The sequence below is a fragment of the Amblyomma americanum genome, chromosome 9 (assembly GCF_052857255.1).
Source record: "Amblyomma americanum isolate KBUSLIRL-KWMA chromosome 9, ASM5285725v1, whole genome shotgun sequence".
In the NCBI taxonomy this organism is placed as follows: Eukaryota; Metazoa; Arthropoda; class Arachnida; order Ixodida; family Ixodidae; genus Amblyomma; species Amblyomma americanum.
This window is the reverse complement of record NC_135505.1, coordinates 137,847,247-137,872,059: the sequence shown is the minus strand read 5'-3', so window position 1 is coordinate 137,872,059 and position 24,813 is coordinate 137,847,247. Positions and strand designations below refer to the sequence as shown.

The following is a 24,813-nucleotide window of genomic DNA, read 5'->3' as shown; positions in this document are numbered from 1 at the left end:
TGCGCGAACAAGACGGGACGAGAGGCACACAAATCGACAGACAAAGCGCAGACTTCCAACTGATTTTATTTGTGAAAAACACATTGTTAATAAGGCCAGAGAACATAAGAAAAAATAAGAAAAACACTATCACCATAGGGTTCAACGATAGAAACATCAGTAGAAATTTACAGGTTAATCAGATCCGATGTGAACACGAACGTGCCCTTCTAAAAACTCTAGCTCTGGTGCCGATAGCAACAGCGAGGGCGAGCTAACGCAGTCATCACCCCTTTTGGCTGTCAGGAAAGCTTCGATAACCTCCCTTTCAGTTTTGCTGCGTGCATAGGAGAGGAAAGCAGTTTTGTCTAGGAAGGGAACGCAGTGGCGGGTGTCACGGTTTTTGCAGTGTAATGGCAGATTGCTGCCTGCGCCGGTGTGCATCGATCGTCTATGTTCCAGGGCTCGCTCATTGAAGCACCGGCCAGTTTGGCCGATGTAAACCCGCCCGCAAGATAGAGGTTTCTGGTAGATAACCTCGGAGGCACACCTGGTGAACTTGGTCTGATGATTCTTCTTGCAAGACCTGCGTTCCGATCTTGTTTCTTTTTTCTCTTCCGAGAGCATGGGACAAACTTTTTTCAACTTACAAGGCGCTGAAAACACTACTTTTATTCCATATTTGCCTGCCACCTTCTTGATGCTGTGGGAACAGCAGTGAAAATATGGCATCACGAAGGGAGAGGTCCTGTCTGCACTTGGATTTTTCCTTATTGCTTTTTTCATCCTCTGAAGAAGGCACTCACAGAGCTGCGAATTACTTCCTGAGGGTAGCCCGCGGATTCAAGTCGCTTGACTTGGATATGGAAACTAGATGAAAGAGAGTGAACACATGACTTATGACTGCGACTATCTTGCGCGGCAAGAGAACACCAAAGGCTGAATAAACGGAAAGTATAGAGCGAATTCAGAGACCGCTCTGTGGAAGAGATGGGGCTAAGTGCGGTGTCTTTGGTTATGCTGTTCACAAGGCTGACAGCGTCTTTCCGTAGTTATACCTGCTTTAGTAAAACAAAAAGTAGCTGTTAGTGTAGAACAGGTAACAGTCTTCGTCGAGATCCGGTCCAAGTTGGCTCAGTAAATGGGCGCTCAAGGCTCCGTAAAAGGCCGCGCACAGCATACGCAAATGCGTACCGACGTGCAAGATTTCCTTGCCAGCAGTCGGAAGACCCGTTGCCGGTGACGTCAGAGGTGTTGCGGATGCGACGGCTCGCGGGACGAGGCTAATGGAACTGTAAGATTCAATTTACAATTCCGGCTGTAGGTTTTATCGCTCCAAGGGGACCTCGACTCCTAGACTTTCTGGAGCCTGTTTCTTTTTTTTTTGTCTGTAGATATTTTCTTCTTTATACTGGTTCAAAGATATACGATGGAGAAAACTTTCAGAGATATCAATTGTCGCTCTAGCAGGAAACAGCTTTTAAAAATAACAGTTGGCAGCAGTAGCCTGGGCTGTCCAGATTGCTTTACTATTCCTTTATGGAATAGCAGAAATAACAAAAAGAATAATGTATTGTTTTGCTGTAATATAGAACTGAGACACATTAAAACTCTTGTACTTATGTTTCCGCCTTCTGATTAGCTTTTTCTGCATGTAGCATGAAATGCTGTACCGAAGGCGTATTTCCTTGCCTAGGAGGAAGTGTTGAGGCCTGTCACGCATGTTATCGCGCTGTCACGCATGGTATGGGAGCATTGTTGCTTACTGAAGTTGTATTTGTTTAAGCTCTTCTGTCGTCTGAATTTACCGACTGACGTCACGTTTGTCCTCTCTTCTCCGCGCAGGATTTAATTGCGCTCTGAAGCCGCCGGACAGGTTTGAAGTGCAGCGGTACACAAATGCAGCCGAGTTCGCTCGCATTATGTGAACAAGAACGAATATCAAGTAGGAGAAGCGCTGATCAGAAATAAGTTGTACTCCAAACGAAACAGCTGATCAACTGATGCAGTGAAGAAAGATTAAAAGATAATGAAGACCCCTGAGTTTCTTATAGACGTTCAAAGAACTCCGATGGATGGGTTCAAATCGCTACTCGAACTCGTGATGAGCAGGAAAGTGCGGACAAACGAACCAACGCATCCAACTCAGATCCACCCACAGTATAACTCCGCTGAGGCACGATGAAGTTTATTTAGAAATGATCAGTGCTGGTGTCCGTCGTTGAGTACACTCCAAGACAAATGGACGCCTTGGAGTGTACACAAAGATGGACCTCAGCACTGATCATTTGCAATCATTGCACCAGAAGTTGGCATTTATCGGCACAACAGGTAATTCGACCTGGATTTGGTGTTGCTCATCAGATCAATACGTCATCATCAGGTGTTGCTATCACATCACTGCTCATCAGATCACTTCATGACATAAGGGCTTCCTCCGAACCTCCACTGTCCAAGCCACTGTTAACTCAACTAATGTGCTCAGCAGGCTTCACCATCACCCCTACAAGCAGCATTACCATCACCCGCGCCAGCATATCACACTCCTATTGGACGCCAGGTAGTCAAGCCACCAAGGCTCAGCGATAGAGGACCTCTGGAAAAAATTGAAGGCTAACTTTTGTCGTAAACTGTTCAAGCCAACATTTGCCTTTAAAAAGATGACGTGTTATATGTTGCTTTTAGAGAGGCAGATAGAGCCCCCAACTTTTTTTCTGCAATGCGAAAAGCAGTATATATGGCCAAGAAATAGACTTGCTGGACACAAGCACTTAGATTGTTCCGTTAACTTCTAATAAACAATATGTCAACCCTGAGGCTACACGTTGGCCGTTTTTAATAATAGAAGAATGGCTGATGACGACGGAATTGTCATTGGCTAAACTACCTCTTAAACTCGCACACCCAAAGCCGCCTAACACGGCCGCCTCAGTGTTACCACAGCATCTTGAGTTGTACCGTCCGTATGAGGCTGACAAAGATGTCGGCGACTTCAGCGGGGAAGAAGTTTAGCAACAGTGAGTAGGAATAATCTCTTCCCCAAGGGGATCGATAGCGGATCTTCAGGTGTGTTTCTGTGACTGCCATCTCGATCACATCGACACAATCTTCCGGGTCGTCCCTAATAAGTGCCTTCGAAAACTCGTCAGTCATCCTCAACCACTCGACCATTTCCGCCTCGCTGTATTCAGTGACGACATAATAATAATAATAATTGTTTTTTGGGGAAAGGAAATGGCGCAGTATCTGTCTCATATATCGTTGGACACCTGAACCGCGCTGTAAGGGAAGGGATAAGGGAGGGAGTGAAAGAGGAAAGGAAGAAGAAGGTGCCGTAGTGGAGGGCTCCGGAATAATTTCGACCACCTGGGGATCTTTAACGTACACAGACATCGCACAGCACACGGGCGCCTTAGCGTTTTTCCTCCATAAAAACGCAGCCGCCGCTGTCGGGTTCGAACCCGGGAACTCCGGATCAATAGTCGAGCGCCCTAAGCACTGAGCCACCGCGGCGTGTGCGATGACATCCGGAGCTTGCATTTTGAATTCCCGCATCACCTGTTCTTTGGGAGGGTGGAACATCGTAACGATGGACGTCCTGTAACAGGCAGCAATAGTATGCATTAAGAATTGACCTTGGTTAAGGAATAGCCTTAACACTGAAAAAGACCGCGTTATTTGCACTACATGATGTCATCGTGACATGACTATAATTAATTACATAATTACCACATGCGACTCACTGCCATCGGTCTGATGAAAAAAAAAAAAAAACTTATGACCAAGACTCTTGTGAACCTATGGCCATGCCTTCTTGCCACCTGCCACATTTGCTAAACGGAAGGACCGTGGCAGGCAGCAAAGCGAGGAGAGAGAAATCCGCCTTTCCACTTGTAGGAAAAAGGAGGAAAGACCGGTGGGTGGCGGTCGCGGGGAGATTTGCGCAAAAAAAATGACATTGTAAAAATGAGAAGAACTAGTTAGGACTACGAAATACTAGACAAAGATAACAGCAAAGTTGAGAAAAGAACATTTAATGAGCAAAGAAATACATGGCGTAGCACGTAAGGAAACAGAATAAAATAAGAATTACCTTTATTTATAAGGCTGACAGTCACGAAAAAAATTTGACGAAAGGAAAGATTAAAAAATTTGCCCATGTTGTCGTCAGTAATGCAGAAAGGCGCGACGCAAGAACCTGAATGTCGATGGGTAAGGCAGTTGCAGAATTTCCACCTGGTTCTACCAAACAAAAGAAAATTAGCCGACCTTGCATTACATATTAGTGGAGTAGTGTTGGCGTAGTGGTTTAACAAACAAATAATACCGAAAGGAAGGAAAATTAAGGATGTTTGCGTGCCGCCTACATTGTCGCTTGTTCCTGTGACACCTAATGTGCAGCTGGCCGAATGAAAAAGGACAGTAAGGGTCAAATGGTCAAAGGACAGTAAGGTTCAAATGACAGTAAGGGTCAATACCATTTATTCAATCCCATATAACTGAAGATAACTATTCGCTGCATTAGGGTACCTGCGCGGCCTTGCACAAGAGTTCAAATAACAGTGCACCTGATGGCCATGCTCCTACCGGCTACTTGGAAGTGGTCAAAGATTCGTGGCTTGGTAAATCATGTAACTACCTGTAGGCCGACGGCTCGACGGTGATGAAGTCGACACCCTTGCCGTAGCATTCTCTACGGAAGGCGTCCATCATGGAGATAACGGCAGATTTGGACATGCAGTACGATGCCGTCATGGGCACTGTGAAACGGCCTCTAAGGGAGTGAGGAAGATGGTTAAAGAGGGCCGGTAGGAGAGGGGTCGTACAGAGACGAATACGTTACGGTTGGTGAGGTTACACGTAGGGGATTCTACATCCAGTCGTAGAACGAAGCGGTAGAAATATCAGGACCTGACCTATCGTCATCGTCACCACCATATCCTCGCCCTAACTACGTCCCCCGTACTGAACAATTCGGGACAAAGGCATTTTTTAGCAGGAAACCATTCATACACGCAATTTTTCATGATATAAGATCTAACTTTAACAATCAATATATCCGCAGATCACCCGACGCCAGTCTTGCATTTTTTTTTTCGGATAACCTGCATCGTCAAAAGCGCTCCACATTGCTTCTCTAGGCCAGCCTTAACTAGTTGCCTTTTACGATCGATGGAAACACTATTTAAGAAAGATATTGATACTTATGACATTAATAGACCATTAGCTTCATTATTTCCATAAGAGTGTCATACAATTTTACAATTTTCAAAATTTCTGCCCCACAATGTTGGACATGTGTGGGACAACGGCCCGGCTCGCCGCCCCCCAGATGACCCTGTATTGTGCCAGCAGCGTCCACATTACCCACGCTCCCACCCCAATGCCCTCCGGCCACCTCACTTTGTTGCACCAACCGCTACGTTGTTTGCCTTCTCTAGGAATCCACTTTTTTATAATGATTCGTATTGTGCTATACAAGGTGTTCACTATCTGCAACACACGCCGTAATCCCAGAAGCATGTACTTCAGTTAGTTTATTTTTCTATCCTACCTGAATTGCTGCCTTCAGTATTATCAGCAAAACATCTCACTCCCTCGTTGCATGCGTGATAGGTAATAATTTAAGAAATGTCAATAAACCTTTAATAACCACTGCAAGTCATGATGGGCTTAAATAATGTACAAACGCGGGAGTAATTACTCATTGACATCTTTGCAAACGCGGTGATATGGCGAAAAAAACAAGCCATAAAGCTTCCACAGAAACTTTGTAGTTAAAGAAAAAAATTTCCTGGTCTGGGGGGGGGGGGGGGGGTATAAAGAGTGCTGAATGTATAGCATCGAAAACAAAATCCTTCGCTTCCGCTAGAGTACTTTACCGTTTTCGCCACGTCCGCCGAGTCAATACCCCACCGCCTACTGTCGTCAGATCGGAAGAGGTAGCCGTTTTTTTTTAATATGTCAGTTTCTTCCTTTCCGACCCAATGCGGTCCTACTTGCGAAAACATCGCAAGGCGTCGCCGAAGCATTGAGCCACCCAACATCGGGTGGTGTACGCCACTTTACCCCGGACAGTAAAGAAGACGCCTGCGTGCAGTCCTCTAGATGATTACTAATTAAAGAGATAATTGATAATTAACTCTCGCAATGTTTCAATACCACTCGCAATGTTAAGCCGAACCTGCAGTGCTGATAGAATTCTGTTTTCTGAATATGGTTTAGTGTAAATCTTTTTAGAAATTTTGACTGCGGATTTTGACGTGGCATTAACGTGGGCTAACATCGCACATCACACAGCCTCTGTTTCATTTCAGTTTCATCAGAGGGCGTCCGCTGTTGCCAGGAATCGCACGCACGACTTCCGGTTCAATAGCTCAAGGGCGCATTCATTGAGCGGCAGAGGCAGATCTGCGCTTGCCTTCCGATGTCCCTTGAAAAGGAAGCATGTAAAAAAAAAACAAGAAAGTGGTAAACTCGTACAAACATCGGGCTCTTTTACTTGAACACCTTCGCGATGGCTTGCATCTATAGCGCTGAGTTGCTCAGCCCAGACCAAGGAATGGAATCCTGGCTTCTGGTATGCACAGAAATAACGCAGAACTACAACAGCTTCTATAATCAATATACCTTAGAAATGATACAAGTTGCTTTTCGCGGCAAACCTCAGTTGTAGTATAGCGTCCTCGTACCAGTTATGGAAAGGAAACTGCGGAATGTCGAATCAGGCTAATCTATAATGCTCACCCTAAATTAATAGATACTGCAAAGACATGTAAAACAGCTCACAAATTTAAGCGTGAATGCTGGAATTTCATATTATTGACTGCATGACTTTGTTATGCGCGGTCCTGCGATCTTCTTTATTTTTTCTTTTACTTCTTACATCAACCATGAACAGAGCATTCTCTAACTGCTTGCCTTTATATTTACTGAGCAATTTTTTTACTTTACTTTCCTTTTGCTTTTTGCCCAGCGCTGTTACATCATGTTTTCATATGTACATTTTGTCACAGTACAATATTCTGGATAATGTTGCTTGCTCTTGTATAACTGTTGTTGTCGAGAGCGACTGCTGACGCGCCACTGTTGCTGCACCGTCGACGCCCCCTGAGGCGAGGGCCTAGTCAGGAGGATATGTTCCCACCTATTGCCCTGCCTCAAGGGCAAGAACTATGTATTACCTGAATAAATCAACAAATCAAAAGGCCATATTTCAGCCGAGGTGAAATGTTGAAATTTTCATATGCTGCGCGATGTCAGTGCAGGTCAGAGAGCCTCAGGCAGTCGGAACAAATCCAGACTGCTGCATTACTGCCCCGCTCGTGGCTAATGTACAGGTCTCGGACGTTAAATCCGACATGCCATACGCTTTGTATTTGAACAAATGTGTTTCCCTCACTTTGCAGTCCTTCATTAGGTTCAAATGCGACCTTATTGTGGGCTCTATCTGCTTTGATCTTTCGTTCTTCTCGCAGCATCTTTCGGCGCTGGACGAGCAACACGACGAGCCACATGTCATATGCTGGCAACACGCCCGAGATAATGTAGTCGATAAAATGCGTGCGAGGCCGGTGTGTGTTTAGTAGGTTCTGTTCATATGTATGGATTGCAGAGAGCAGGGCCTCAAGGACACGTATATCCCAGGAAGTGAGCCTTACGACAAAACGTGAGGAAGACCTCTCCAGGTGGCTGAAGGACAGCAGTAAGAGCAGGAGCCAGCTGAGATTCATGCCTGACAGCTGCGTAGACGGCATTCTCAAGTACAGAGTCGATCACACTTGTCTAGAGCGCTCGGGCGGTGTGTTGCGGAGCAAATGAAGTGAAATATTTTCTCAACTGTTTTGCTAGCGTTAAGGCGCTGATGCCAGTGCGGTTCACTGGTCTATTTGGCTGCTCTACAGCGCAAGCGTTATCAGTTAAAATCAATATCTGCTTTAGAATGTCGTGTTATTTCCCGCGGATGGCACAGCTCGAGCGCTCTAGACAAGTGTGATCAACTCTGTACATCCTAGAAGCACCAATTACGCTGTGGGGCGAGTGTTCTAATTTAAAAAAAAAATGTCATGAATTGATTTAGCCTCAAAGGTGACGTTTACGCCGGTCCAACCATCTGGTCCACCTTGGCCACGCCCCGATAAAGGCAAAAGTTGGAAAATGGTCGTGTCCAATGAATGCGCCTAATTAATTCAATGTATTTCTTTGAGTAGTGCAAAGTTGCCTTCAAACCAGCTTCTGACTCTTAGGGCTGTGAGAAATTATTGCTGAACTTTCCCGCCTGACCTGCTCAGGCAGTGGGCTATGTCAATTGCCTACAAGTTTTTTTTTAGATTCCCTGCTTGCATTTTACGGAACCTCGGCCTCTAGTATTGAATGTGGTCGCAGGTAGCATGTTAAATGCCTTAGACTCAGGGTTGTCGAAGGCGGGATATCACGATGATATAAGCTTTAGTATGAATGGGGTAAATTGTGATAATCTACGATTCAAGCCCTCGGTCCATACTGGTATTTCTCTTGTAACTTCTCTTTCAAATTGTGCCACCTGTGAACAAACGTTCCAGTTTCGTGACCATCCTTCACAACCCCTTAGCGTTCACTGTAACAACAAATAACATTTGCAAGGATAAATCATCCGAGAGGAACTCTTAAGTTTACTTCAGAGGTATTAATGTTTTATCGTGGCTGTTCTTCTGCACAAAAGCAAAAACATACTGACGAATTCATACCTAGACCGCTGGCCATCGTGACCTTTGCTTTTCCTGAGCAGAGGCAGGAACTTCTTCACTATGCGAAGCACGCCAAACACGTTGACGTCGAAGATTTTGGCGACGGTGTCCGAAGTCGTCCATTCGAGAAGACCGCCGCTTTGAGACCACTGACCACAGTACTGCGTTGAAAAGGAATGCACATATAGCACCAGAAAAATATTAACACATGCCCTCCCATTGTGTTCTTGTACCAAAGATAGATGTTTACGTTTTACTTGGTCCTATCTTACTCGAAACGCTGCCAGTAGACTTGCATGTATACACTCAAGGGTCGTGGTATGCCACGACCCTTGAATTAGGCTTTCATAGAGAAATAGAAGATTCACTAAATGGTACCGTAAAAGGCGCTGTTTTCATGATCGCATTGAAAGGTATTGTTTCGACTCCGATTAGAAGGCAGGTATATGAGGTGATCATTTAAACTACGAAGAAACCTTTTTCAACGCTCTCGTTTAGAAGATGAACAGAGTACGAAACGTTGCGGTACACTGGACATCAAACACGTAACTCAAAGAGAGCGTTTATCCCATTGGGTTCAACAGATAGTGTGAAGTTTAAACAGTCGGCTAGGTCAAAATGCATGCAGTGTGCACAAATACCTCAATAACAATTTGCTTTTTTTGCTGTAATTTCATTCCGCCCGGTTTAACCCTTGTCACCGTTTCAAAATAGTCAAAGGGGGCACGTAATTTGGTTATATTGTGAATGCATATGCTGCGCAAGTACTTCTCGCTGGCCGAAGAGGTGCATGCTGTGTGCTGGCATAGGAAATTTTAGAAAACAACGTACCGTAATACACACGGGTTAATTACGTCTGTGCATATACTAGACCATCTTGCCTGCAATTATACTTTCATTCCCTTCATCTTTTAGCTTGCGGCATGGCTGATGTGTCGCCTTCAAAAAACGCGCGTCTGTCCTTTCTTCATATCCTCATCCTCTATCCTACAGCTCTCAGACTGACCTTTGTTTCCCAAGCGTTCCTTAACAACATCAAGGGCGTCGTCAACCTGTTCTTGCTTAGTGACATCCAGCTGCAAGACGTGTAAGTTCCAGAGGCGCTAGAGGTCTTCGACTCCGTCAATCTGGGAGCTCAGACAGCCGGCGAAGACATGGAAGCCATTGCGGGACAGTCGCTTGGCCAGCCGGTGACCGAATCCCGTGTCGCATCCTGCGCAATGCAGTGAGTCTTGCAAACCAGACGTACGGTTGGCTGTTCATCAAAAAGTTTAGCGGACCGACATGAAACGTCTGCTGTTCATAGTCCAGTAAGCGCACTAGTAGGGTAAAGCAATGTGAAACCTTGGCTTGGAATGCGCCTTTCAGGACGTTGTTTGAGCAGAACACTACATTCTGCGAGCTTTTTTTTTCTTGTTCTGAGTCTCCACAACGGCCCTCTGCTGGCACAGAACATCCATTCTATTGACTTAAAATTCCAAGAGAAAACGAATATATCTAGAAAGGAGTGCCACAGGCCGGACTGAGGTCATCAACACAAGCTCCTTCATGGAAGCTATGGTGTTCTGCCCTTTGCGCATTTCCAGAAGTTGATGTGCAATATATTCCAAGATTTAAGCCGTGCTGACCAATACTGGAAGACCTTAAGTATCAGCGCATCAGCTATTAAGGTGTTTAAACATTGTCTTTCAGGCATTACCAAAATAACGCTATATACTCGCCAGTTCACTTGCTCTTTAGGTGCTTGGCTAAGTTTCAGGGCATATTTTATGTCAGAAAGAAGTGGAAATAAAAATGTAGCAGCCCGTTCCAAAGTTTGAGGACAATAGGTGGAGGACAAATTCTGTCATGATGTGATCAAAAAGGATTGATAATAAAATGTCTTTGAGTAGGTTGTGCACAGTAGGTAGAAAGTGATTGGTTCTATCCCTTACAAACATTTCTTCACATAATCTATAGACTGTCTATAGACTGTCCAAGACTTCTGGCTACTAAGTCTATAGACTGTAGCCAAACCCTAGAGAACATTCTATAGGCAATACAAATAATATAGGCAGTCTATAGACAATGTATAGATTTATAACCATACATTTTAAGTAGACTTTTGTCCATGGGCACTCTATAGACTATGAATAGACAAAAATAAATATCTAAGCGAAGGCAATAGACTCTATAGTAAGTCTATAGACTGTCTATAGACAATTTTAATAAGGCTATACTCACCCGTAATGAGCACAGCCTTCCCATTTCCACGAACTGTTCTCACCCAGGTGTGCTTTGCGATGAAGCGAGACAGCCTATAGGACACCTTTAGAGCGACGCACACTGACCCGACGATCAATGACACCTGGCGCAACGGTATCAGGACATCCCACAAAAGCCATATAAAAAAGAGAATCACAAAGAAGAACACCCACGATGTCCTCATAGTGTCCGGTCGACGTCCTCGAGCTCTTCAACCGACCCTTAATGGACTACTGTGCGGACTGCACCGTCGCACAGAAGGACTTACTCTCTGTCTATTGAGCGGCGCAAATGAGCCGAAGGATAACGGCTGGAATAAGAGTGTCGAGTTCGGCTGCAGCTGGCGTAGCTATGACACAGCGCCGCGTGTTTTTCTGGAGAGCTTGACCCGTGTCATCCTCACGGGAAGATCGCCTTTCCTCCTGCGCATGCCCACTATAAGCCACCTGTGCACACGAAAGAAATAACACGACTACCGCGGAGCGAAAGACGCGGCCGCCACAAATTGACTTCCGCAACGCTGGCGGCGAATGCGTTTCGCCTACAACCATACATATCTGCCAGATTGAAAGGGGCACGAAGACCTTTAGTGTTTGAAGGATGGCGGCTTCGGCAATAACCGGTCGGTCCCGAAGGCGAGGGAAAAAGAAGAAAGAAATGTGTATTTTTTGGCAAGCGAGTGCGTGGAGAAACGCGGAAAAAGAGTGACAGCCCCACCACGCGTGCAACAACAGCGACGAGTTAATTGCCCTGCTGCTGCGGTGTTTGAGAGCCAACAATAACTGGATGACGTTGAGTGCCGGGTGCCCGAGTGGTACGGTGATGTGCCTCCCTATGCTCCAGACGGTGTGCATTGTAGGAAAGAGAATAATGCCAGCGGGAGAAAGTAATATCTTATAACAAAAGAGCCGAGTTTGTATCTTTCCACGTAGTGTCCAAAACGAGGAGAGCGAACTGCGAACCACATCAAGGTTGGAAAAGTTTGTTTCATATAAGGCGTGCAGTTCATTCACAGGAAGGCTATTAAATCAGATTGACAAAATGAAAAGCCTTTGTGTTATAATGGGATTAACGGTGACACGGAGAGTGATCAGAACAAAATGAGATTCATAATTAATAGTGCTATGAAGGACTTTATGCAGTAAGACAAAGTATGGTCATGCTCCTCGGCACTTTAGAAAACGAAAGCACGGAGAGATTAGCAGAGATGTAAAGCTTCCATTTCAAGCAACAGAAGCATCCCGTAATTGGGGAGACAGAACCTTGAATAGAATGGTAAAAAACTTTCTGTCTGGCACAATAGGTATTGAGATCTGTATTGGAGGCGCCGCTGCTCCCAGGTAACCGATTGAAATGCCTCCCACGGCAGCCACATTTCATTGGGGATGAAAACAAAAAACAAAATGTGCTTTTGCTGCGTGATGTCGCTAAAGAACACCAGACGTTCGAAATATATCCGGAAGCCTCCACGATGACATCTGTATTAGCCCACGAGCAGTTTTTGAGCGCACATACTATACCGTAGTTTCAACTGCGTGGTCGCACGGGTGTGAAATAACTAAAAGAATGAGAGCAGGGTAGAGCGCATTTGGCAGTTTCTCTCAGATCATGAATGGCAGTTTAACACTATCGCTCAAGAGAAAAGTATATAACAGATGTATCTTACCGGTACTCACCCATGGAGCAGAAACGCGGAGGCTAACGGAAAAGGTGCAACTTAAATTAAAGACAGCGCAGCGGGCTATAGAAAGAAAAATGATAGGTGTAACATTAAGAGATAAGAGGGCAGAGTGGGTGAGGGATCAAACACGGTTTAATGACACTTATCGATGTAAAGAAGAAATGGGCTTGGGCAGATGGTGTAATGGAATCAAAGATAACCAATGGTCTTTATTGGTATCGACTGGACTCCAATGTAAGGGAAGCGCAGCTGGGTGGTGGTGGTGAAAAGCATTTATTTGGCTATATTTACATAGGTGTGCTCGGGGAGAGGACCTTAGTGGGTCTCGCTCCTTAAAATACAAGGCAGGTCCGCCGAACCCGGGCCTGTTGGGCCGATAGTTCCTGGCAGCCGAGCAGGGCGCCTCACAGTCCTCTCGGGTAGAGGAAGGTGTGATGGGGGAGAGAAGGATTTTGCCTGCATGCCGAAACTATGTGGATGGTATCGGCCACCTCCCCACAGAATGAGCAGCAGCCGTCGAAATAAGGATCACAGTGCTTGAAAACTGCCGGGCACAGAAGGGTGTTTGTAACGAGCCTAAGGAGAGTTCGTTCGCCAGCTTTACACATTCCCTTCATAGGAACCGGGAAGCCCCGGTGTTCGCACGATAGTGGTCAGTAATACCTTTAAAAGAGAGAAGAGGGCTGTGATCTGGATTAAGGTCCTTCCAAGGGACGCCTGGAGCCCGCTGAGTGCGCGGACTGCCCCATAGGCGGCTTCATTACGTGGCATACCTTCTTTCGAGTAATAAGCGGTTCTTACAGACACGACTGTCATCAGTCGTGCTAGGGCGTAAACATCGCGAGCAATTATTGAAGCCTGGCAAATAGCAAAATACAGCCCCGAAAAAGGCGGGGGGGGGGGGGGTTGACGTGGCTTCTTGCAAGATGCGAACAAGCACAACTATCACGTGTTGCTAGTGCTGATTGCCAACTAAGCTTTATTCCAAAGGAAATATCGGCAATAACTGCTGAAAGTAGAAAAAGAAATGCAAACCACCGAGGATAACGACTAACATGAGAGAGTACATGTGGCGGTAATGAAGTTAATCAATGAATTCCCCAATTCTAAAGTTAAATTTCGTTGTTTCATTGTTTTTCTTTAACCTAGGAGTCAGCTGTTCACTCGCACCGTTTCTCAATACTGCCTGGAAGGAAGAGGGCTTTTGCAACGATTCATTAATCACGAGAATGTCGGAAAGCATGCGAAATACGCTGGGCCTGACTGGCACACCGCCGCGAATAAGCGGATTTAGTAGTAGGAATGTGTCTCTGCTACTTTTCCTGTCCACCTAATTCCAAATGTTTACCTGAACTGAATTTATTAAACATTTCAGACTCAGCTTGTTATATTGATTCAAAATGACATATTTTCTGTGCAAAATGGTACACCCGCGCATCCAGAAAGCAGGTTAGTTATGCAACAAGAAATACTGCAATCTTTAACGGTTGGAAACTTTGACACAAAACACGAATCTATGCTCTGTGCTGTTTCCTGCTTTTTGTCGAAGTTACCAAGAGTGCAACAATACAAGACCATGGCGACAACCAACTAGACCAATTTAAAATGATTTCAATGTTCATTTCATTTATATCCGGCGTTACAATACCACATGTGTCCCCGCTAACGCGTACTTTATTTTTCATAAAACTTTTTACATAAAAGTTTGCTAAAGCGAAACAATGGAAGGTTCCGTAAAGGTCGAACTCTGATTTTTGTTGTAAATTGTATCAACCATGATTTGCGCCTAAAAATAGTAGCTGTCGGACGGGCAGATTGGCTCCCCACTTTGTTGCGTGCAGTGTGAAGGGAATTGTATGTCGCCAAGGCATGAACTGACTGGCACACGCTCTTAGCTTGTTCCGTTAGCTTCTAATAAACATTATGTCAGTATTGCGGGTACACGCTGTCCATATCTAAATGTAAAAGGACGAGTACTGGTGATGACGGAGGGCACGTCCCTTACAAATATTTCTTTAGGCAATCTATATACTGTCCATAGACTTCTGCCTATAGTCTATGAAGAGTCTTCTATAGAGTCTTCTCTCAATAGAGAGTCCATAGAATATCTACAGACAAACCCTAGAGAACAGTCTATAGAATATACAAATCATATAGACAGTCTATAGACAATCGATAGATTTATGGCCGTACACTTTTAGTAGCCTTTTGTCTATAGACAGTCTATAGATTATTAATAGACAAAAAGAATTATCTATGTATAAGAAGGCAATAGACGGTAGAAGAACTGCAGATTGGGCTAGTTGGTGTTGATACATAGTGGTGGTTCAACAGCGCAAACACACACAGACCAAGTAAGAGACGAGACACAGAAACCAGCGCTAAACTTACAACTAATTTTTTTGTTAGGAAGAAGCACGTCATATATACACACACGAAAGAACAGCGCACAAGCGCAATGTCAAGACGACACCTAGTGCTAGTACAAGGTAAAAATCGCTTTAAAAGCGCGTGTGCATCGGCAAAACCGCTACCCACTATGTAGCATATTGATTTCTCGAAGCGATAATGTAACAGATGTCTTATTCACGCACCCTTTACTTTTTCTGATACTATGAAATGCCTCAGCTACTTCTCTAGTGCGCTGGTCAGAATGAGTGAACAAGACATCAGTATCATAAAAAAACGGCGTACATTTGCCTGTGTATTTGGTCTGTGTGTGTTTGCGCTGTTGAACCACCACTATGCACAAGGCAATAGAGTCTATAAGAAGTCTATAGTGTGTCTATAGACCATTTCTGTGGGGAGTTGGCTAAACTATCTCTTCAACTCGCACAACCAGAGCCCGAGCGAGTGAACACTGCACTGAAGCCTCAGTGTAATCATAACATCTTGATTTGTATCCTGCGTGTCAGGCTGACAATGATGTCGGCGACCTCGGCGGGTACAGAGGTGAGGAGTAACAAAAAGGAATAGTCGCTTCCCCAAGGGGACCGGTAGCGGATCGTCGGGTGAGTTTCTGTCACAGCGCTCTCGATCACGTCAACGCATTCTTCTGGGTCCTGCCTAATAAGCGTCTTCGAGAGCTCAGCAGTCATTCTCAACCACTCGACGATCTCCTCTTCGCTGTAGTCAGCGATGACATCCGGTGCTTGCTTCCTGAATTCCCGCATCACCTGGTCTTTGGGAGGGTTGAACATGGTAACGATAGATGTCCTGTAATAGCATACAAGATCTATATTAAGGCTTGGCGCATGATGGCCTTAGTTGCCTATGCGCCATAGAACACGATACGACACGACACGGCACGGCACGTCACGACACGACACGACACGACATACATTAAGGAACGACGCAGCAAGGTGTATGCTGTCTCGTCAGTTGTTTAAAGCTTTGGTGTGCATAGACGGCGTCATTCGCACTAAATGACGCCATCATGAGATTAGCGTAATCATTGACTTCATTACAGTATACGACCCACTGCCATCGGTCACATTAAGGGTCGTGTGCGGCTCCGTGATTGTTATAGGACTCATTAACATCCTAACTTACCCCCATATTATTTTTCAACCACTTACAAGTCATGACCCTTTTCCCAGTTCACTCGGAAATTCGTGTCTTTAGTTTAACGCACAATCATTTGGTTCTCTAGCAAGTGGACATTAGCAAAAAAAAGGCCAAAGGAAACAGAGAAAGTGTGGCCAAGTTATCATCACTAAAAGAATGATATTACGAAAGGACCAAATTTCGACTGCGGAAATGGCTGCTTTTCCTCTGTTGACATTCGCTAGGCCTCCTTGTATTAAGGTAGTTGCTCCACTCGTGTTAACGTGATGCTGGGGTAGTCGTTTATAATAACCAAAATAAAGGAAGGTAAAAGGTGTTTGCCTGCCCCTCTGAAACTGTGGCTTGTTCCTGGGGCATCCAATGGGTAGCGAGGGCGAGCGGCGGGACAATAGGAAGACAGGGAACATAGCAAGAATGAATAGTAAGGGGAATTATTACTTGCAGGTACGTAGGAGAATCCCATTCCCTCAAACACGCACGCACAAACACACACACACGCGCACACACACGCACACACACTCAAACACACACACACTCACACACACGCACACACACTCAAACACACACACACTCACACACACGCACACACACACACACACACACACACACACACACACACACACACACACACACACACACACACACTCACACACACGCACTCAAACACACACTCACACACACACACACACACACTCACACACACTCACACTCTCTATCTCTCTCACACACACACACACACACACACACACACACTCACTCACACTCACACACACACGCACTCAAACACACACTCACACACGCGCACACACACTCAAACACACACGCACTCAAACACACACTCACACTCACACACACGCACACACACTCAAACACACACACACTCACTCTCTCTCTCTCACACACACACACACTCACTCACACACACACGCACTCAAACACACACACACACACACACACACACACACACACACACACACACACACACACACACACACACACACACACACACACACACACACACACACACACACACACACACACACTCACACTCACAATCATACTCACACACACACACACACACACACGCATACAAAATGTTATAATAGAAGATAACTATACTCGCTGCATTTTACTGCCAACGTTACCTCGAAGAAGTTTAGAATAACACCGCATGTGCTGGTAGTGTCGCTGTACAGGCTACCCGGCTAAACGGTGAAAAGTTTGCTGCTTGGCAGTCCCTGGAATTACCTGTACGCCGACGGCTCGACGGTGATGAAGTCGACACCCTTGCCGTAGCATTCTCTACGGAAGGCGTCCATCATTGAGATAACGGCATACTTGGACATGCAGTACGGCGCCGTCATGGGCGCTGTGAAACGGCCTGCAAGGTAATTTTGAACTTCATTATAAAGAACGGGATGAGAGGGATCGTACATAGACGAACACGTTATGGTCGGTGAGCTTTTTTTTTCATTTCGCTTTCTTCCGAGTGGCCCCTCAATGGCCAGGAATCGAACCCACGACTTCCAGCTCAATAGCAGAACGTCGGTTACACTGAACCACCAAAGCGTATCGACAGCAAGCTTTGATTATCGCTTCGAATGTAAATATATCACAGAAAAAGAAGATTCGTAAAACTTTGAGACATTTTTTACTTTAACGCCTTCTGTGGTGATTTGCGGCTATAGCGCTCAGCTGCTGCCCTTATAAAAATGGTCTATAGAGAGTCTATAGACTTCGTATAGACTGTATTGCCTTCCTATAGATATTTCTTTTTGTCTGCGCATAGTCTATAGACATTCTATACACCTTAGAAGTCTAAGGACACTCTATAGACTGTCTAAAAAAATATTCGTAAGGGTGAGCTGAAGGCCAACGAATGGAATCCCGGCCACGACGACCACATTTCTGCGGAGGTGAAATGTATAACCCCACGTGTGGCGTGCGATATCAGTGGAAGCTTAAGAGCAATGCGTGCTCAGAAGAACAGTAAAGGAACCAGCTCATATTCCTGCATGAAAGTAGCCTACACGGCTTTCTACAGTATATATAACATAAGGCCAAATTGTGCCTTGTGGCTATGTTCAAATAAAAAAAAACAAATCATGAAATGCGTTAGCCTCGAACGTGACGTTACCGCTGGCCCAAACGGCTTGTCGTCCTTGAGCGCACCGAGTAAAGCCGAAGGTTGCAATGTGGACGAAAACGGATGTGCTCATTTTATTTACTGCATTCATTAGAGAAGCGCAACGTGCCTTCAAGCCAGCGTCTCTCGTCTTCGGCTGTGGTAAATTATCGTTGAACTTTCCTTCATGTCATGCTCGGCCGTGAGCTATGAAAATTTCCTGCGTACGAGGTCTTTTTTTTTTCTCCGGGGGGGGGGGGGGGCGCATATTCCTGCTTACTCAAGAACTCCTTACTGAGCCTAGGTTGCTGGTGTTGAATATGGTTGCTGGTAGCGTGATAAAAGACTGGAGTCAGGCTTACGTAGTACGTATCATGATGATTAAGGCTTAAGCTGTGCGAAGGGTTGTCAATAAGCTGCGCTTTAAACCCTTCTTCTGTATATGTATTTCTCTTGGAACTTCTGATTCGCATTGTGCCACCTGTGAACAAAAGTTCTGGTTTCGTTGACTTTCTATTTCACGCCTTAGTGTTCGTGGCAACAACAAAACATTGGGAAGAATAGATCATCCCATGTGAACTCTTAAGTTTACTATAGGTGAATTAATGATTTATGCTAGCTGTTCTTGTGCAGGGAGCGCATAAAATTGCTGAAGAATTCATACCTAGAGGGCTGGCCAGCGTGACTACCCTGCCTTTGCTTTTCCTGAGCAGAGGCAGGAACATCTTGATGATGCGTAGCACGCCGAACACGTTGACGTCGAAGATTTTGGCGACGGTGTCCAACGACGTCCACTCGAGGAGACCACCGCTTCCGATTCCAGCGTTCGCAACCACAGACCACAGCACTGCGCATGAAATGAAAGCATATGTTGTATCAGAGACAGATATAAACACACGCGATTACATTCTCTACTCGCCGCTTACCGCGAGGATTACACGCTGACTTTCCATGCCTATCCTAAACTACACCATATTAGCGTTGCCAGAGCGCTCGTAATCAGCAATCATAAAAGCTGGACAACCAGAAATGAGTATCATAAAACGCTTCTTAATTTAACTGTACGCTGAATGGAACAGTCTAGACATCACACGTGGCAAAAACAGTACAAATCATAGGCATGCACATAGGGGAGAGCAAGACGCACAATGGCGCCCGTTGCTGTATTTTTCGTTGCTACACAAAGTACACCAACAGGCGCTACCGTGAACATGGGCCTCTTATTATGTAGAAACATTGTGAACGCCTATCATAGAGATAGCAGTTAAGCATGTTCGCTTTGGCCCGCAGTAAATTGTTGATATACTCCAGACAACAGCTGAGAATTCAGCTAATGACCTTATGACGAAAGGCTGTTGAAGAATATGATCTCCCTGTTACCTCCGAAACCAGTTCCTATAACAAAATTAAATGAGGTACTTTGCGGGCGGCTCCAGGTGAGCAGGATGTTGCAGGTCATGGCGTGAAACATGAAAATTCGCGCTTAAAAGTACCCTGCTCATTTAAGATCAACGCTTGGAGAAAATTAATAAAAACAATGTTTTAGTTAGGGCTGCTGTTAATTAAAGATGCGGTCTAACGAAGCAGTGTTGATGCAAAAAGGCAGAAATTACCAGACACAAGTGTATATCTTTTATGTGGTCATTAGTTGCCACCGCTTTAGATTTTGGCTCTCATCTATTCAACCTTCCGCAAACGTTTAGGGAAAAGAAATATAACGAATTTCCACATTGTTTCGTCCACATCATTTTGTTTCTTTTTAAATACAACCGCGCCAACACCGACTCGTTTCACCAAGGCCGCAGACACAACGCTGAAAACAGGGAAACCACTTGTCCTTGAATGCTCCTCTGCATTTAGAATATTGATTCGTACTTTAAAGCCAGGAACATTCCGGAACGAATCTGCGTAGAATACTTGAGCACTACTTCAAAATGCAAGCACTTTCGGGGAAAAAAAAACGTTTTTCAGTGCTTTTCCGACTGGCTTGAGCATCCGGTTGACTGGAAGATCCTGCACATGGCACCAGCGGTCAACTGCAAACATTAGGCTACTTCGCATTGCACATATGTGATAACACTGTAGCCCATTAAGTAGGCAAGTATACCTCGAACAGTTTCTCACATTACGCGATCGCCTACTCCGCTGGACTAGGCTCAGTGCGTAGTGAAGAACTGTGGCCATTGGACTCTCAGTGATTATAATAAATGTGTCGGAAGTTGCCAGATGCTTCAGCTAAACTCTGCCTTGAAACGAAACAATAACCTTATAATTAATAGCAGTAATAACCACAGTAACTTTAACGGGACTGAATAGAGGTCAGGAGAGGCGTTAATATATTTCTCAGCAGTTTCTGCAACGTTCGCATTCTGTGAGTCCATGGTGTCAGCTGCGGTTAGCTTATGTCATGGACTAGGCAAGGACATGCTATGTGGTTGATCGGGAGGCAGCATTCGAAACAGTTTGCTCATTAACCAGGGCTTAGTTGGCCTCCAAGGTATGCAATGTGGGAGTGCAAAACTAGCCCAAGGAATGTTCACTTATTCCGTCGCCAGTGCACTCCGCCCATGAAACGAGTTTAATGGGACAACCACTTTTGGTAGTATGTGCACCGCATGTGCTGTGCATGGCCTCCTCTCCGAGTGCAGAGCCACTTGTCGCGTGCAAGCGCGGCGTGCTTTGCAGACCCGCGGACCGGAGTACGCGTGGTTACTTGCTCATGTACTACACATTTTTACCCGCCTTTCTACCTCACTTACTTCTTTCCTTATTTCATTCATTCGCTCACGGCACGGTTGCAAGTTGTTGACACACACTGAGGCCGCGATTTTTTGCCTCTCCTCATTACCTCCTTCGTCCTCATAGAGATATGATGTAAGTCTTTTTCTAAAGTAACCAGGCTGCATGGTTCACTTACCCTCATATAGTGGAGCCCCTACGGCTTTCCTAGAAACCAAAAGGCATTGGAAGGTCAGGAAAAGGGCTCTTCTTACCTCACATTGATTTAGACCTTGCTGAGTGCGGTGACTGTTCCGCTATACAACTGAGAAGCAAACCGGGCAGCCCGGTTACTTTTGGCAAAAGGGGGTACACTGACCTCTGTCACCCAAGTGCTCCTTAACGACATCCAGGGCGTCGTCGACCTGTTCTTGCTTAGTGACATCCATTTGCAAGACCTTCACGTTGGAGAGGCATTTGAGCGCTTCGGCTCCGTCACTCTTGGAGCTGAGACAGCCGGCGAAGACCAGGAAGCCCTTGCGTGACAGACGCTTTGCCAGACGGTGTCCGAAGCCCGTGTCGCATCCTGCGTAGTGCATCATCTCCTTTGAAGGAGTTATACGACAACTAACGAGAGTAGGGGTAGTTTGTGAAACGTCTCCTATACGTAGCCCAACATAGGTAGTAATAGTGTAAAAAAGTGCGCAGGGCTCAACAGATGCTCAAGTCATTACGTCTACTGCCCCAGTGCGAACGGGCCGTTACACGGAAGATAATCCGATCGAAGCTATCGTTCCTTCCCTAAACAACGATATCAGAATTCGTGCTGGCGCAGGTGAGAAAATTAATAAAGAATCCTGGCACGCACTGCATTCTTTACGATGTTGTTTAAGGAGAGCCCTGTATTCTTGGATGTTTTTTGTTCATTGACTGCACAACAACACACTGCACAACAGCAACAACACACAAGTTCCAGTCTACTGTCTTGAAATTCTAAAAAATAATGAATAGCTCTAAAAAAGAAGAGACAGAGTTCGGACTCGGGACACCAACACAAGCTCCATGGGGGAAGCCATTGTGTTCTGCCCATCTTCTATTCCAAAAAGTTGAAGTTAGAAATATTCCAAGTTGCCAGCCAGACTCCCGAGTACTGGACCAATCCGCCTTTTTCACGACGCAACTGCGCATGCGCCCATCCCCTGGCGGCGGTGTCGCGAAATAAATTGGAAGTGTCGCGCGCTCCACTCGAGACCGGCCGTGGAAGTGTAAACAAACCGGCTTCCTACGCGGGGTGCGTTGCTGCAGCCGTCGGGCGTTCAGCGCGACGCATTTGGCGACGCCAACGACATGTGTTGCATACGGCTGCAATGCCCAATATGTAAAGGGAAGCAAACTCGGATTTGATCGCTTTCCGAACGCTTCCCGGGACCGCCTTCGACGCGAGGCGTGGATAAAAGCAGTTCGCCGGCTCGACGATCGTGGCCGCCCTTGGGCACCGTCAAGCACTTCAAGATTGTGTGGGAATCACTTTGTGACAGGAACGGACGCGGTACTGTGTTTAAATGCGTGTGCAGTCTATCACGAAATGTTTTGTTCATGGCCAGGAAGGCCTCGAATGTCACCGCTGCACCTAGAGTTCGTTCCGACGCTTTTTGCTTTCTCAAGCAAGAAGGCCAAGTGGGCAAGTGCTGTGGGCCGCTTTCAACGCGCGATGGAGCGGACAACGAAAAGCTACGAGATCATTCACGCATGGTGCTAAAATTTTGTCATAATCTCCTATGGAAATTTTCTTGTTTATGCCACTACAACATGTCCAATCCTCTCGTGTTGGTATGTGCCATGTATTAAGAGGCAGAAGAAGAAGGTGCGTTATGCGTGTGTTCGCATCATAACCATGATGAAGAGCTCTGCGTGGTATCGCCGGAATGGCTCAATGTGCGCCTCTCGCGCCCGTCTTTATGGACGCGCATGCTTGTTTAACCTATGTAGTGCCGTGCTGTGGGAAAATAAAGTGAAATGCTAGCAGAGCTGCCATGTTGCGAGTACGGTTGTGCTTTTATAGCTCGTATAGCTATTCGGCAGCGCTTGAGCACAACGATTGCTTGTGAAAACTGTTGTCCCCAGTCGTTTTCTATGCTACGGCGTTCACGATGCAGTATCCACCTTTCATGGATAGCAGGCATATACAGCGGAAAACGCCAACCTCACTGATCGGGGATATTTCATTGAACATTATGTTCCGAATGTAGCCTTCATCTCTGAAGCGGCGGCCCTTGCTAAGCTGGTGTTCGCATCGCATGCCGGATGATCGGAGATACTGAAGAATTTGCTCTTCGGTGGGCACAGCAGCCTGCCTCGGACTTCGCACCCAGCCATCAGTCAATCCTAGAAATCCTCCAGGCACCAGGTGCTGCCCAGGACACGCCATCGTTGACAGATTCCAACATAACGTGCTCCGCAGCAGCACTCAGTCCGGTCGGGTTGGGGGCGCAGTGCCCTACCAGTGAGCTTCCAGCGTTGCACGCGAGGTGGCAGCACAGGAAAATGAAAAAGGCGGATTTGATGTCTTCAGCACACTAGCTGTTCAAGTGTTAAAACATGGTCTTGGTGGCACCATCCGAAACGCTAACTTATCGCCAATGCGGCAGCTGAAACATCCTTGGCTAAGCTTGATGACACATTCTATGGTCAGATGAATGAAATAAAGTAAAATGATGGTAGAAAATAAACTGACCCTGAGTAGGTTGAGCACAGTAGGTATAAAGTGATCGCTTCTACTCACCCGTAATGAGCACAGCCTTCCCATTTCCACGTACTCTTCTCACCCAGGTGTGCTTTGCGATGAAGCGAGACAGCCTATAGGACAGCTGCAGAGCGACCCACACTGACCCGATGATCAGCGACACCTGGCGCAACGGCGTCAGGACGTCCCACAATAGCCATAGCAAAAAGATAATCACAAAGAACAGCACCCACGATGCCCTCATAATGTCCGGTCGACGTCCTCGAGCTCTTCAACCGACCCTTAATGGACTACTGTGCGGAGTGCAGCGTCGCACAGAAGGACTTACTCTCTTGTCTATTGAGCGGCGCAAATGAGCCGAAGGATAACGGCTGGAATAAGAGTGTCGAGTTCGGCTGCAGCTGGCGTAGCTATGACACAGCGCTGCGTGTTTTCCTGGAGAACTTGACCCGTGTCATCCTCACAGGGACGTCGCCTCCCCTCCTGCGCATGCCCACTACAAGCCACCTGTGCACACGAAAGAAATAGCACGACTACCGCGGACTGAAGGACGCGCTGCCTCAAGTTGGGTTTCACAACGCTGGCGGAGAATGCGTAGCACCGACAAGCATCTACGAAATCGAAAAGGGCAGGAAGTCCGTTGGTGTTTGAAGGATGGCATATTCGAATAACCGGTTGGCCCTAAGGAGGAGGAGGAGGAGGGAGAAAAAAAAGAGATAAGTATGAATAATGAAGTAAGAGAGCGTGCGAAGAAACGAGGAAAAAAAAAAGAGAGAATCCGATCAGGCGTGCAACAAGAAAGACGAGTTCGCCTGTTGCTGAGGTAGTTGTGAGGCAACAATCATTCGATACGGATGAGTGCCCGGTGCACGGGCAGTTGGCTGACTGGCCTTCCTAACTGCCACGTGGGGAGCATGTGTGCATGGATGACTTCTAAAATAGCTATTGCGATGACGAAAAAATTAAGTAGCTGTCTTTCTCTCTTCCTGTTTACAAAAATGCCAACAGCACCCACGCCAACATCAACAAC

General features: G+C 46.1%; 1 protein-coding gene and 1 pseudogene across 1 annotated transcript; both read right to left on the bottom strand.

The window, feature by feature from the left end:
• Positions 1-2,874: 2,874 nt before the first annotated feature.
• Positions 2,875-11,432, bottom strand: LOC144103722 (retinol dehydrogenase 7-like; annotated as a pseudogene).
• Positions 11,433-12,893: 1,461 nt separating this feature from the next.
• LOC144104557 (D-beta-hydroxybutyrate dehydrogenase, mitochondrial-like) lies at positions 12,894-24,409 on the bottom strand. The gene is made up of 5 exons (XM_077637644.1): positions 23,823-24,409; positions 21,420-21,626; positions 18,987-19,169; positions 17,446-17,578; positions 12,894-15,846 (listed from the first exon to the last, which is right to left on the bottom strand). The coding sequence occupies exons 1-5, from the start codon at positions 24,025-24,027 to the stop codon at positions 15,513-15,515; spliced, it is 1,062 nt and encodes a 353-aa protein (XP_077493770.1). The 5' UTR covers positions 24,028-24,409; the 3' UTR covers positions 12,894-15,512.
• Between the last annotated feature and the right edge of the window lie 404 nt (positions 24,410-24,813).

What these genes read in the sequence shown, in the direction of transcription:
- LOC144104557 (XM_077637644.1), bottom strand. Translation starts at nt 24,027, where the DNA reads ATGAGGGCATCGTGGGTGCTGTTCTTTGTGATTATCTTTTTGCTATGG. An exon ending in GAAGGCTGTGCTCATTACGG is followed by an intron (nt 21,627 to 23,822) that starts GTGAGTAGAAGC and finishes TGCACTACGCAG; the next exon opens with GATGCGACACGGGCTTCGGA. An exon ending in GGAGCACTTGGGTGACAGAG is followed by an intron (nt 19,170 to 21,419) that starts GTCAGTGTACCC and finishes TTTCATGCGCAG; the next exon opens with TGCTGTGGTCTGTGGTTGCG.